A 14279-nucleotide genomic window follows, 5' to 3' on the forward strand; every position below is an offset into this window, starting at 1 on the left:
GCTACCCAGAATTGGCTCAGCTGAAGCTTAGTGACACCAGTGTCTGGACATGTCCAATCATTTATAAAAAAATTATTTAAGGATGTTGTGAAGAAGCTATTTTTCAAGACTCATCTACCTATTTATCCACAGTCAAAAGGAACAAATATATGTGTGGAATTTTGCTGAGGATATTTAAAAAATGATTGCATATAGCCAGGCATGGTATCTCACACGTGTAATCCCAGTGCTTTGGGAGGCTAAGACAGGTGGATCATGAGGTCAGGAGTTCAAGACCAGCCTGGCCAAGATGATAAAACCCCATCTGTACTAAAAATACAAGAAATTATCCGGACATGGTGGTAGGCATCCGTGATCCCAGCTACTCTGGAGGCTGAGGCAGAGAATTGCTTGAACCTGGGAGGCAGAGGTTGCAGTGAGCCGAGATCCAGCCACTGTCCATTAGCCTGAGTGACTCTGTCTCAAAAAAAAAAAAAAAAATGATTGCGTATACCTTAAAATAATTTTTATTGTGCTTTTCCTTTAATTGTTTAGACTGTTGGTAAATTCTTAGTAAGTAATTGGGTTTTACATCACACTTTTTAAGGCAGTTTGTTTTTCTAACACATTATTTAAACAGCTGTTGGGATATTAACAGGGATTTAATCATGTTTGGTGTTTCTGTTTAGAAAGTTTAAATGAGAGAGAGTTGTATTAGTATAGAAGCAACTTCAATAAATTATTAGATAGCCATATTGGTTCAATTAGTGTGTATAATGCCATTTCAAGTGTCTGGCATAAACTGAGGAACATTCATGCTTATAAGTTATGAAATCCCTTAAGTGCTCACTTGAATTTTCATGGAACAGAAAGCAAGCATATAAAAAGTACACTTATACATCATAGCTGAAATACATATTTTTTACATTTTGTAAGTAAGAATTGTATTTTACTATATTCTGTTCAACACTGTGAAACAAATATTTCTTTAATTCCCATAATATTTACTTTCTTTAAACATTAAAATTAAAATGTGAACTTTGGCAACTAAACAAAAGTAAGTCACTAATTTCATAGAAAACTTGAAAGCTTATTTTATATTCTGTAAGATCAATAAATATATCATTTTAAATAGAGAAAATAAATCATAATCCTTCTGCACTATTTTCCTTGTTAGGAAACTTGACTAACTCGTTTGTAGATTAGTAGAATCAGGTCATATTAATAATAAAGTTTTCAGTTGTAGGAAGTTTAATATATACATATTCAAAAATGTATGAAATGATATTTTCAGTTCTGATACTATATATGCTGTTTTCAGAGCCTGACATTAAAAAATTATAGGATTATTTGTAAAAATCAAATTCCAATTATGAGGGTAGAATTTATTCTCTTAATTTGAAAATTCAAAATTAATAATATATTTATCATGCATGTAAAGTGATCTTTTTCTTAAAAATTTTAAAAATTGAGAATTCATATTACTTGAAGAAATAAATTGCCAGACTAAAAAATCATATGCTGTCTTGCATAGGTGGATGACTTCGTGAAGTTATAGAGTCAAAAGTAGTAAAGTAAAATGTCCAAGTTTTAATGAAATGCATTTTTACATTTGTATATTGTTCAGTTCAATAAATTTATTATGCAACCAAGTTATATATGTTAGTAAAATATTTCCTGTATTCTTACTCATGAACTCTTTCATGACCATTTTTGGAGTACATACTCTTCTGTTAATATGAGTTTCTTATTTAAGTTAATACTATTTTTTTTGCTTTGGACTTTAAACATTTACTATCATTATTATCAAAGTATTAGGCAAGTAGTAAACACTTAATAAATATTTACTGGTTTAATGATTTTTAAAGAGAAGTCAGTGCTGTGTTTTTTCTTTATTGGCCAAGGTAGATGACTTGAATGAATGTAAAGTCTACAAATGTATGTAATGACTGTTATATATTTTATTATCCTTTTCATTCTTATGTGAGTAAAATTTGGATTTGGATTTTTTTTTTTTTTTTTACTTTTTCAAGTATAATAGTGACAAAGAAAATGTCCATTATGACATTGAGTGGATTAAATTAATTTATTTTTAATAGTTTCACAAAATAACATGATTTTGCCTCATTTGGTTTTAGATTCTACCTTTTTTTCACAGTGATCTATACCTTTTTACCAGTGTAAAGGCTTTTATTAGTTATCCTTTATTGCCATATTAGTGAATTAAAGGCAAGTCTAGTATAACTATCCTTTCACTATTATGTATCTGGAAGCAATGGCTATTATGAAGCCTTTGACTGTAGAGAGCCTAGAATGATTACTGAAGAAACTTTTACAATTGAAAATTGTTTGGCCTGAAAGTCACTTTAAAAAAGAGGATCTGTACAAGTCTCTTTACTTCTTGTCATTTGTAAATGGAATTGATTAAACTAGTTGTTTTTATGGCATCAAGATTACATTCAGGTGTTTATAAATAGTATTTTGAAAGCATAAAGAAGAAGGGAAAAGCTTGACTTCGTAAGAATGTTTATATTATGAAGCATTTTGTTTGGAAAATATGTGGCAATTTTTATCCTGAAATATATTCAAAGCTTTTTCTACATCAACTTGATCATAACAGTTCTTTCCATTAACTTATTCTTTTTGTATGTTCACAAACCTGAGTCTACTAAAATATGGATATAACAATTAGTTATAAATGCTAAGAAATTTCCTGTAATGAAGATTAAAAATCTAATTTCAAAGATTTGAAAACTAAAGGAGCTGAATATTATTGTTCAGTGATTAATAGTTGTAATTCAATAGTTGTAGCATCATATAGTATAGCTACAAATATTATAAAAGTCTTAATATATAAATTATAATTTATGGTACATTTAAGTTTACAACTTACATGTAATCATTAATCAATTAAAATATTAGATGCTCTACATTAGTTAAAAACATCTTAACTAGTGAAAATAAATCATGGAATAGTTTCTATGAGTGGAGAAAACTTTTCTATTTAATAGTTAATATTCAAAGAATAATTTCTTTTTATTCTAGAATTTCAACCTAACTTTATTAAGATGGGTTAAAATTAGATATGTTGGGATTTTGTTTGTAGATAGGCACCATGTATATGCAAAATTTAATCTATGATGTGTATATTAAAATGTGTTGCACTTTATTGATTTATTGTCAGTACAGAAAAATGTATACATTCATATATTATAAACATATAATTCTTCATAGTATTGTTAGAGAAGGGGTTGCTGCAGCTTAACTATTTCTTGTCTATTTCTTTTTTAGCAGAGTATACATGTTTTTCTTTATTTGAAGTATATTCTTCTATAGATAGAAAATTCTAACTATATTTGTGGTATCTCATACTTTTAAAAAAATAACATTTTTATCTGTTTGATGTTATGTTTTAATTTCCCAATTATAATATTCTCAGTAGGTAATAAAGATCATTTAATAGTGTAATGTCAGTCATATTCTTCATAACTCTGAGCTGTTTTGAAATTTAAGAGACTCATAGTTTCAGGTTCTAAAACTACACTTTCAGTTATGTATTTCTTCATTCCTGAAATGGAATTCTGATAAACTTTATGCACACTAAGTGAAATAAAGTCATGCTATGTAAAGTTATACTTTTCAATGATTTTCTTTTTAAATTTTAAATGACAATTGTGAATGAAGTGTAAGACTATATGGGATAAGCAATAGCATTTTGCATTGATTTTGAAAGTTTTCCTTACCAGAAAAAATATCAAGGAAGAATTACTTAGATTGTGGAAAAAACTATTCATGCAAGATATATAACCCAGGAGCCATAACTGGAGACTTTAAAAATTCAACATGTGAAATTAGCATATATGCCAAAAAAATGCCCTTGAATAAAAAGATAAACCAACATTTTTGTAAAACGCATCATAAACACAGGGCTAAGTTCCTTAGTATACAAAGACCACTTAAATTCATTGAGAAAAGACTGATAACCTAATAGAAAAATGGGCAGGCAACTTTGATAAAGAACTCTGGGAAAAAATAAAGAACATTTCAACATGGAAAAAGATGTCCAACTTCACTCATAATTTAAAATGCTTTTTAAGAACCATAGTAAAGTACTGGTTTTAATCTGTCAGTTTGAAAGAACTATGTGGTATTGTAAAATAATGTCTGTAAATGCAAGCAACAAGAAATAATTTTGAATTTCCAATGATGAACTGGATGAACAAATTACACTACATTTATAAAAGGGATTCAGACTCTTTGGAATTTGAAAATTATGATACTGGTTGCCTTTGAGATAGGGCCTGAAAGATTGTGAGCTTGGTTACAAAAGAACTTAATGTTTTTCTGTCGTTTGTTTTTTCTTTGCCATGTTTATGGGTTCTTTAAACACATAAAGCAAATGTAAAGCAATGAAACTCTTTAATTAAGTTAATAAAACATCTCAGTGAATACTCCTTGAACATCTTCTATATACCACAACATTCTTGAGCATGCTGGCAATATAGATATGGATTAAATATTGTCCCAAATTGGCCAGGCATGGTGGTTCACACCTGTAATCCCAGTACTTTGGGAGGCCGAGGTGGGCGGATCACAAGGTCAAGAGATCAAGACCATCCTAGCCAACATTAAACCTCCACTCCACTAAAAATAGAAAAATTAGCTGGGCGTGGTGGAACTTACCTGTAGTCCCAGTTACTCGGGAGGCTGAGGCAGGAGAATCACTTGAACCTAGAAGGCAGAGGTTGCACTGAGCTGAGATTGTGCTACTGCACTCCAGCCCGGCAACAGAGCAAGATTCCATCTCAAAAGAAAAATAAAAAAATAAAAAAATTTGTCCCAGCTCTTTTAAAAAACCATAAAGTAGTACCAATTTGTGAATAGGGTAAAACTCAATGTAGTCAGTACTCTATTAGAGATGGGTCCAGGAAGGATGTATATCACCTTGTAGATCTCAGAGTAGTTTATATACTATAAGTTGATTAATCTTCACAAAAACCTTATGAAGTAGAACACTATATGTCCAGAAAAAAATAGAAGATAAGCACATGTCCTATATTTACTCATTTAATGCTCATAGCAACCATAGGAAGTCAGTACCATTATCATCTCCATTTTATAAAGGACATGGTGAAATTAAACCTAACTTTCTCACTGTCCTCACTCTTAATACCTAAACTGTTCAACTCAAACTTCATTCAGTAACTGAATTCATCTCTGTTTTGCAAATGTGAGACTCAGTTAAATAATTAGTTCAAGATTATAATGGTAGTACTCTTCTACCACTCTGCCTCTTGTTAATAGAGGCACACAAAGGAGAGAGAGCCATTTTGATAGTGTACCCTCTTGTAATAAGTACTAAAGACAAATCACAGACTGTGTGGTTTCTCTAAGATAACAATGGCAGTGAAAAGAACTTACTTCCTTTTTATGAAAATATTTCCTCTAATCAAGTAGTACCAAATAAGTTGTTTTGCCTAGTAACTTTGATATGACTTCTTAAGAAATTTTCAATATTACTGGATAAAAAAACAGATAGTCACTTAAAGCTTGTTTCTGCTTTATGAAAAGACTCTGTCAGCAATCCAGAATGAGGGCTGTGCTAACAAAATTCCAACTTTTCTGTGGGATGATCCAAAAACAGCAAACAGAAGGCATTAAATTTCTTAACAGTAGCAAGTGTGTACATGCATGCTATGCCATTCCTGTGATTAGCTGTTTTTTGGTGTGCATAGATTAGAGTTAGAATACTTATATTTTCAAACAACATGCTCTATAGGTAATTTTTTTAGATAGAAAAAATTAACAGAGTAACTTAAGAGCATATGAGGTCTGTGCACTACATTTATATAGCTCTAAACTGAATATATGTATTTAGTCTGATTTTAGAACATTTGCCTTGACAGTGTATCCTCATATGCCAAAGACATTTGCTGGATTAAGAGCCTGAATTGTTTCTCTTGCTCTGTTCAGAAGCAGGTTTATACAAGTACTCTGGTGTGAAACAGAGAATATGAAGTATATGTAATGATCATTAAATTAAAAGGAAGCATAGTTCAGTGTGTTAAGCAATATTTTATCTCAGTCCTAGTAACCTTAGTGACAGACTCAAAAGCCAATACCAGGATTATTAAAACAACTTATTTAAAAAGCAAATCTCTAAGCTAAAGAAACGAATGTATGCAGAAATAAAGACTCATTCTGTTTACCTAGAGTTTTCCTGAGCTATCTTCACTTTCATGACATTTCACTAAAATATCACAGAACACAGTATGTATTAACATGGCATTTGATGATGAACCCTATTCTACTTTATATATCATTTTCATCCATTTAGTAGAATGGCAATGAGTGGAAAAGAGATGTAGGTGAGAATATATAACATGTATTTAAAGTTTATTTTCTTCTTTTCAAATTACAGCAAACTCAGTAAAGCTAGAAATGCAGAGTGATGAAGAGTGTGACAGAAAACCCCTGAGCCGTGAAGATGAGATCAGGGGCCATGATGAGGGTAGCAGCCTAGAAGAACCCCTAATTGAGAGCAGTGATGTGGCTGACAACAGGAAAGTCCAGGAGCTTCAAGGCGAGGGAGGAATCCGGCTTCCGAATGGTAAACTGAAATGTGACGTCTGTGGCATGGTTTGCATTGGGCCCAATGTGCTTATGGTACATAAAAGGAGTCACACTGGTAAGCAGCTGAAAGAATAACCTGATGACTGCCTGTGACATCTGATGTTGATATTACCTGACATCTATTCTCTTTCCTTTTTATTCAGGGGTGGCAGTGGTGAAAACTACCTTTTCAGAATTCTGCTAGTATTGGATTGCAGAAAAACAGAGAGTAGCCTGGGTCTTGACTTCCAGCCTTCAAATCTGAATAGCATATCAGAAAAGAAGTTTGGGATTCAGTTTCCACAGTTCTTAATATAGCAATAATATGATAAGGGTTCAAAAGGTATAGGAGAATTTCATTATGTAACTTAATCTTTTTGTATTTCTATACATATTTTACCATACCCATGGGCAGGTAATATAGTTTGGTAGATAAGAGTTTATACAACAAAATGGCACTCATGCATTTATAAAAGAGTGAATAATTTTCACTTTATCCAGTTAACTCCTTGGAATACAATTTCTAATCAATCTCTGCCTACCACAAATCTCAGTAGCAGGCAGGTGCTTTTGTAGTTCAGGGATGCTACCATCTTTGTATAATTGTTGGTTATAACTCCTGCAAGAATATATGTAGGATTGAATATGACAAATAGTGGCTGGTGTGCAGGTTGGAATATGAAAAATTGGGATAGAGTGAGGAAAAAGCCCTCAGATTAATTCAGACTATATTTTTAGACATTTGAGAGGTGAAAAGTTTTTTTGTGAAAACTAACCAAATGAGAAGGCCTTATTTAAATATTTTTAAACTCTTTGCCAAATTTTTTTAAAAGCAACAGAAATGAGATGGTAAATGGTAAGCTAGGAGGATCATTGACTCTTAACGAAAAAAGTTCAAATTCATATGAAAATTGGTTTAATGGTAATGATGGCTTTCACTATAATGCAAAGTAGTAGTATACAGTGAAATATTAATAACTTAGAGTTTTAAAATATTTACTCTTTTGGAAGAAATATAAATCACAATAAATAAATTTATTTAAAAGTTTTATTTCTAAATAGTTTAATAATTACACACTTAAAACATTAACAATATAAGGTAGGTCAAAATCTTTTGTAATCCAAATCTTTCATATTAACATGAAGAAACAGTCAAATGATTGTCCATTATCCCTTATTTAGGTAAAGGCATTGCTGAAGCTAGAACCAGGGTTTTCTGATGCCCATACTGGTTTTGTTCAAACAAGCTATTGCTTGGTATGTCAGTATACCAAGAATTTAATATGAGGTATGACCATAAACTAAGGCTGATATGTAAAAAAATTACAGTGAGAAGTTATATACTAAAATCAGTGTTATCATAATCAAAATCATCAGCTTTAGAACATATACACTTATTCCTGTCATACAGTGAGTTACATTTTGCTTTTTGGTTTTTTATCTCTTTTTTAAACAGCACCATATTTTAAAAATATTTATATTACTAGTGCAGTTTTTTTTCTTTAATTTTTAGAAGTGTCTCAGCTATGCTCATGAAGTAATTCTAACTACAGTTCTAAAAGCAAGTTCCACAAAGTTGTAATATTCACTATGTAAGAGTGATTATATTAAAGAAGGTAACACTCATTCAAATGTGTAACTTCTGTCTAGTAAAATATGAACAAAACAAAATCTGTCTAATGATTTTTTCAGTTGAATTGCATGGAATGTTAAATTTTAAGCCTAAAAACTGAAGTAAAAACAGTGTTTAGGTTTTTAATTAATCTTTTATGTTCTGAATTTAAAAAATTCAAAGGACCAGAGTATACTTTTTAGAAAATTTCGGTTAATCAATGATTCACTGTAGATACAATAATATTCATGAAGATTGTTAGTTTGTAATTACAATAATGATTACATACCTACTCTACTGTCCTTTTGATATTTTACCAATGTGGTAGAGTTGAATTATTTTATTTTTGAAAATAATCTAATTGGCATGAAAAAGTTAATAAATAGATGTACAGATTTCCACAAATCCTAGGAATATGAGACTCACTCAACTAATAACAGCAAGGAGTATGTTAATGTACACTTGGCAACACTTTTCTGTTAATGTTTATTGGAGTATTATGCAAATTTTTACCCCATCTTCAGATCTAGATTTTTCTTAAAACTAATAGCCATTTATGGAGGAGCTGTGATACCTGCCATGCTTTGTCGACTTTGAAACTGTGGATGTGATATCTTTAAACTAGACACTTAAACGTATTTCTGATGATCCAGCTTATATACCTGAGTGTGTCCTGACATTTTCAACTCCACTTTAGTACCATTTTTAGAATAGAAAGTCTGTCTGCATTTATTTAACTTAAACTCAATTGAGAAAAATATAGTCAGAATGTAGTCATTAGCCAAATATTTTCTCCTTAAAACAATGAACTAGTCTGCATTTTAGAACTTTCCACTCTTACCAATTATTTATATCTGTCTCAAAAACCTTATAATGCCTTTCAGAAACATATTTTTTAGTCCTTTTAGTTCATAGAATATCTAACACACACACACACATACATACATACATACATACATGCATACATACATACATACATACATATATTTTTGAGATGAAGTCTTGCTCTGTTGCCCAGGCTGGAGTGCAGAGGTTCCATCTTGGCTCACTGCAACTTCTGCCTCCCAGATTCAAGCGATTCTCCTGCCTCAGCCTCCCAGGTAGCTGGGATTACAGGTGCCCACCACTGCACCTGGCTGATTTTTGTATTTTTAGTAGAGACAGCGTTTCATCATGTTGGTAAGACTGGTCTCAAACTCCTGACTTCAGGTACTCCCCCTGCCTCAGCCTCTCAAAGTGCTGGGATTATAGGCATGAGCCACCATGCCTGGCCTCTAATATCGATAGTGAAAAATGATGCACAACCACCCAATTCATTACAACATCATGGAGTATCAAACTGAATCCACTTCTTCTTCTTTCTCTATCATACTCTACTAAAGTACCAATTCCAGTGTCTTCTTAAGTAACATATATATTTCATGTTATTTATTTGATATTGCTACTTTAGTAAGTAATCAGGTAATATTGTCATTGGATACTCCAGGCACTCTTCATTGGAAATATAGAGAGAAGAGTAAACAAATAGAAATAGTAAATCAATTCATGCATGAACACAAATCAACTGGAACATTATAAATACAGAATTTCCTTAACTTTGTCTCTCCTTAGCCTACTCCCATCTTTGTAACTCAATTTTCTGCACCATATTTTGTACATTGCAGTTTTGTGCAGCCATCCTCTTGCTCAAAGGCACTCAGCAGATGCTTGAGATTCTGCATATTTGTAGGTTGTTGTTCCACCCAACATAGGAGCACCCTCTGTCTTTGATGCACAAAAAAGAAATTGAAATGCATATATATATATATATATATATATATATGTATTTCAATTGAATATTCAAGTGCAAACCTAGAAATAGGGATTTATGAAGGTATATAAAATATTGAAATATATTTCATAATAAAAATAATATATAATCTCACCCCATCAATAAATAGAAATGGACCAGTAGATTGGTATATTGGATTTAAAAAAAAAAACAAAACAACAGATTGAAATGTGGACGTGAAAGATACATGACCATGTCTTAACTGTTTTCCTAGATCTAGTTTTATTAGTCTAGACATTTGTTCCTACCAGGGGGAAGATTAGCCATTATGGATATAATAAACTACTTAATGTTTTCCACTTGGATTACGCTATTAATGCAGTTCGTAAATTTGTGAGGTTTTCTTAAAACTTTGCTTTGATTAACATATGAAGAACATGATTAATATTTTTTCAGACAAAGTCTAAACTGACTCAAAAAGGGCCAATTGCAGACCATTTAAAGAAGAAATGATTTAAAAGAAATAATTGAGATATGTTGTTTTAAAGTTGCATAGACAGTATGGAATTTTTTGCATATGTACTGTTTGCATAGAGAAAAGATAGTTAACTGAAGCTTTTACTTAATTATCAGATAATTTTACACTTATCTCTGTAATGCGAGGCCAGAAAATACCCCATGACATGAATAAAAGGGTTGCTAATGTTTTACAGAAATAACTTTTTCAAAAATTGAGTCAATTCACTTTTTGTTATTAGACAGATATGGATATTACTCCTATATTTGGATTATTCCTGGAATTTAACTATGTATATTTTTCAAAATCTCATAAATTACCCTCTGTTTTAATCCTTGTTTCTAATATTGTCATTGAGGGTTTCATTATGATTATAACTAACTTTAGTTTGGAACACAGTAAAACAGCTGGACTCTTGAAATGATAATTATCTTTTCATATAATCGAGAGATTAATAGGAATTAGGCTAATAAAATGAGGAAACCCATAAAATTAGTATCCAAATGTGAAAAGCGTCTATCAAGACTTACTCATAATTCAAATCAATATTTCCCAAAGCCTTACCTGATTGAAATTAAAGTGTATTATTTTCCATGCCCCCTTTTTCTTACCAAAAAACAAACAAAGCTAGTTACTTTCATCATGTCTTGTTCTTCTTTACTTCCCATGCCCATGGGAACTTACCGAAGGCATCCATACAGTATGACTTCCACACTCAGCAACAGAACAGTATTTTCAGATATACCTAGGTCACCTTTTGTTTCTTTTACCCCATTTGAGGATGAACATATAAATTCAGAAGTAATTTCTTATTAAAAAGATTTGAAGATATCTGGAGTATTTTGTAAATATAAAAACTAAACTACCTTCTCATTAATCTCATAAAACTCAATTAGGTGAATTTTAAAATTCTTTTTTAAAAAGATTTATCATTATTGTTTCATTTCTAGACTAGCTGTATTTTTGAATAATAATGAACTACTCTGAATTAGGGATTTTGAAATATTTCAACTCAAACATTGTAAGAGGTTTAAAGAAAATCTGAGCCAGCATGCTATAGCAGTATTATCTCAAGGCAAACATGATTTCAAATTGTTCACCACACTTAGTAATTTAACTGTTTTGCAAAGTTTTTGTGAACTAGTTTGTTATTTGCTTGGGAAATGTTACAGGGACAGATTTTAAAAGTAAAATCAAATATTTGGAGTGAAAAGTATAATATATATTTGCTATTTTCCTTTTTTTTCAAAAAAATTAATTTGTGAAAGAAGTGCCTTCATCTTCCCTTTTATTATGATGTAATTTCATGGCAGGGGTAGGGAGTGGAAAACTCTTAATTTTAAAAGTTGCAGCCTGTGATTCTATTAGGAAAGAGAATCAAAGAATCAAATTGTATATTATGTGTAAAATAAAAAAGATCTGCCAAAATTCAATTTATTTTAAGACCTTATGTTGGAAGACTTAATGTAAGGAGATATAGAGCTTACCAAATTAATCAAACTAAAGAAGATATGACTTAAGGGAATTTTAACATTATAGATAATTTTTTCAACCCAATATTATCAATATAGGTCATCTTGTACATGCAGTTCATAAGAGCTCCAGGTTTTTTAAGAAAAAACCTTAACCTCCACCATACACACAGATTACACTTTTTTGATATGTACCTCATTAAATTCTTGAAACACTAAGTACTACAGAATTTGAGATATACCTCACCTATCAATTTTTAAATATATCTATGTTTTATAACAAATCTATATGGTAGAATTTGCAGTAGCTGCTGCCAGAAAGTGACCACAGTTTATCTTCTTTATACCTCTTAGCTTTCTTTAATGAAAGAATCATTGAGTTCACATTATGTCAATGGGCCAAAAAAACTTGAGGTTTTTTTATTCACTATTATTATGTGTGTTTCAGTTAAAGATATATGAAACATGACATTTCAGTGTAAGCTTTCTGAAAAACTATTAAAATTACAATCATCATCTAACCTCAGGTACAGAAATGGTCCAGTTCAACCAAAAGAGAATTGTTTTTTAATGTTCTTTTTATTTTAAACTTTGAGGTTTCATATGATACATTTTTTCTATTTACTTATGTATGAATTTATATTTTATTTCATGTATATCTTTAGAGATAGGTGAATTTAAAATAATAGTATTCTTTTTATGGTTTCATAATGTTATCAATTTGATCCTACTTGCCAATTTTACTGCTCATTGCCTACATGTTTTTATGTTTGATGACACTGGTGAGTCAGTTGACAGCAACAGACCAAACTTATAATTGAGGCTTAAAAAACTTTATAGCAATATTAGTAATAGAAAAACAGGGAGAAAAGATTCCTTTCAAACAATGATTTTAGCAAAACCATACAGAAAATGTCTGGATGAATGATGTTATTTGGAAGTTTTGTCAAAGGTTTTACTATTTGTGACCAGAAGAATCAAGAAGCCTGGCCTGTATTTGAAGATCTTGTACTAATGAACTTTATAAGCTGGTTCATTTGCTGTACCTTTTAGTTCACCCTTTCCTTATCAGCTAAATGAGGGAGTTAGACCGAAAGTCTCTTTCAGCTAAAAATTTCTGCCAATTTTAAAGAGATAGCATGGTAAAATAAAGAGAACAAGATTTTGTAGTCAAACCAACCAGGTCCATTTCTCACCTTGGCTACTTTCTATCTCTGTGTAATAAAATACTTTGATCTATGAGCTTTGATTTCTTCATTTTTTAATTAAAATTAATACTACCTAATTATTGTCACTGTAAGAAGGGAATGAAATATTCTATGGAAAGCATACAATTGTGAGTAGGGCAGTAAAGTGACAGCACCTCGTTGTTCAACCAATGGTAAATGCTATTCTTGTTATTCTTTTGAGTTAATGATAGGACTTTTGTCACATTTCTACATAGAGGGGAAAAGGTCACTTGATATAAAGCTTGAAACATTGGTAACTGTATTAGCAAAGCAAATTCTAGGAAAATAAATGTTTAAAAGACTTATGAGGGAGATGAAGATTTTTTTTTAGCATAGAGAACTGGCTTTGGTTAACAGTGGATGGCAAATTAGCCGCTTGCACATACCCTAGTTGATCCTTCCCATTTCTTCTCCTTTCTGCAGGTGAACGCCCCTTCCACTGTAACCAGTGTGGAGCTTCTTTTACTCAGAAGGGCAACCTTCTGAGACACATAAAGTTACACTCTGGAGAGAAGCCGTTCAAATGTCCTTTCTGTAGCTACGCCTGTAGAAGAAGGGACGCCCTCACAGGACACCTCAGGACCCATTCAGGTAAGTGTCACCAACTCCTTGGGAAGAAAAGTAAAATAGGAAAATTTAGAAGTATGCTATTAAATAATAGTAACATAGCTTTGGTATGTAGTCAGTAATGACCAAGACAACATTGTTATTGGTGTACATTAAATAATTAATAAATCTTGCAGGATGCATGTATCTTTCATTTTTAGACTTACAGGCTTGGCAAAAAGGAGCATTATCAACTGAAGAGTATCTTACTTTAATATATTAGAATAAGATGGAAGCTGTTGTGTATTTTCTATTATTTTAAAATTTTATGATTAAGAATGCAATAAATATGATTAATCCAGGATAAGTGAAGATCCAGTATAATGTCACAGTTATGTTTCAAGTTACTATAGAGGAAATGAAAACTGGTTTTTTTTTTACTGATTTAGTGCTCAGGCTGGAAACTCTGTGGAAAATAAAATTGTTTCTTTTAAACTTGAAAATATACTCAGAAAATTGGCTGTTGGAGTATTTTATATTC

The 14279-nt window shown here is 31.2% G+C and overlaps 1 protein-coding gene across 18 annotated transcripts in view; it reads left to right on the top strand.

The window, feature by feature from the left end:
* Positions 1 to 14279, top strand: part of IKZF2 (IKAROS family zinc finger 2) — a 160562-nt gene that overhangs the window by 95437 nt on the left and 50846 nt on the right. For 13 of the 18 annotated variants that reach the window (XM_017534992.2, XM_017534996.2, XM_017534991.2 and 10 more), the window contains 2 exons: positions 6401 to 6667; positions 13616 to 13783. In XM_017534992.2, the coding sequence (XP_017390481.1) occupies positions 6401 to 6667; positions 13616 to 13783 (435 nt within the window). The remainder of the gene's footprint in view (positions 1 to 6400; positions 6668 to 13615; positions 13784 to 14279) is intronic. The other 5 variants (XM_037740790.1, XM_017535002.2, XM_017535008.2 and 2 more) reach the window with 1 other exon arrangement.

Source organism: Cebus imitator, unplaced genomic scaffold, assembly GCF_001604975.1.
Source record: "Cebus imitator isolate Cc_AM_T3 unplaced genomic scaffold, Cebus_imitator-1.0 Scaffold89, whole genome shotgun sequence".
Taxonomy (NCBI): domain Eukaryota; kingdom Metazoa; phylum Chordata; class Mammalia; order Primates; family Cebidae; genus Cebus; species Cebus imitator.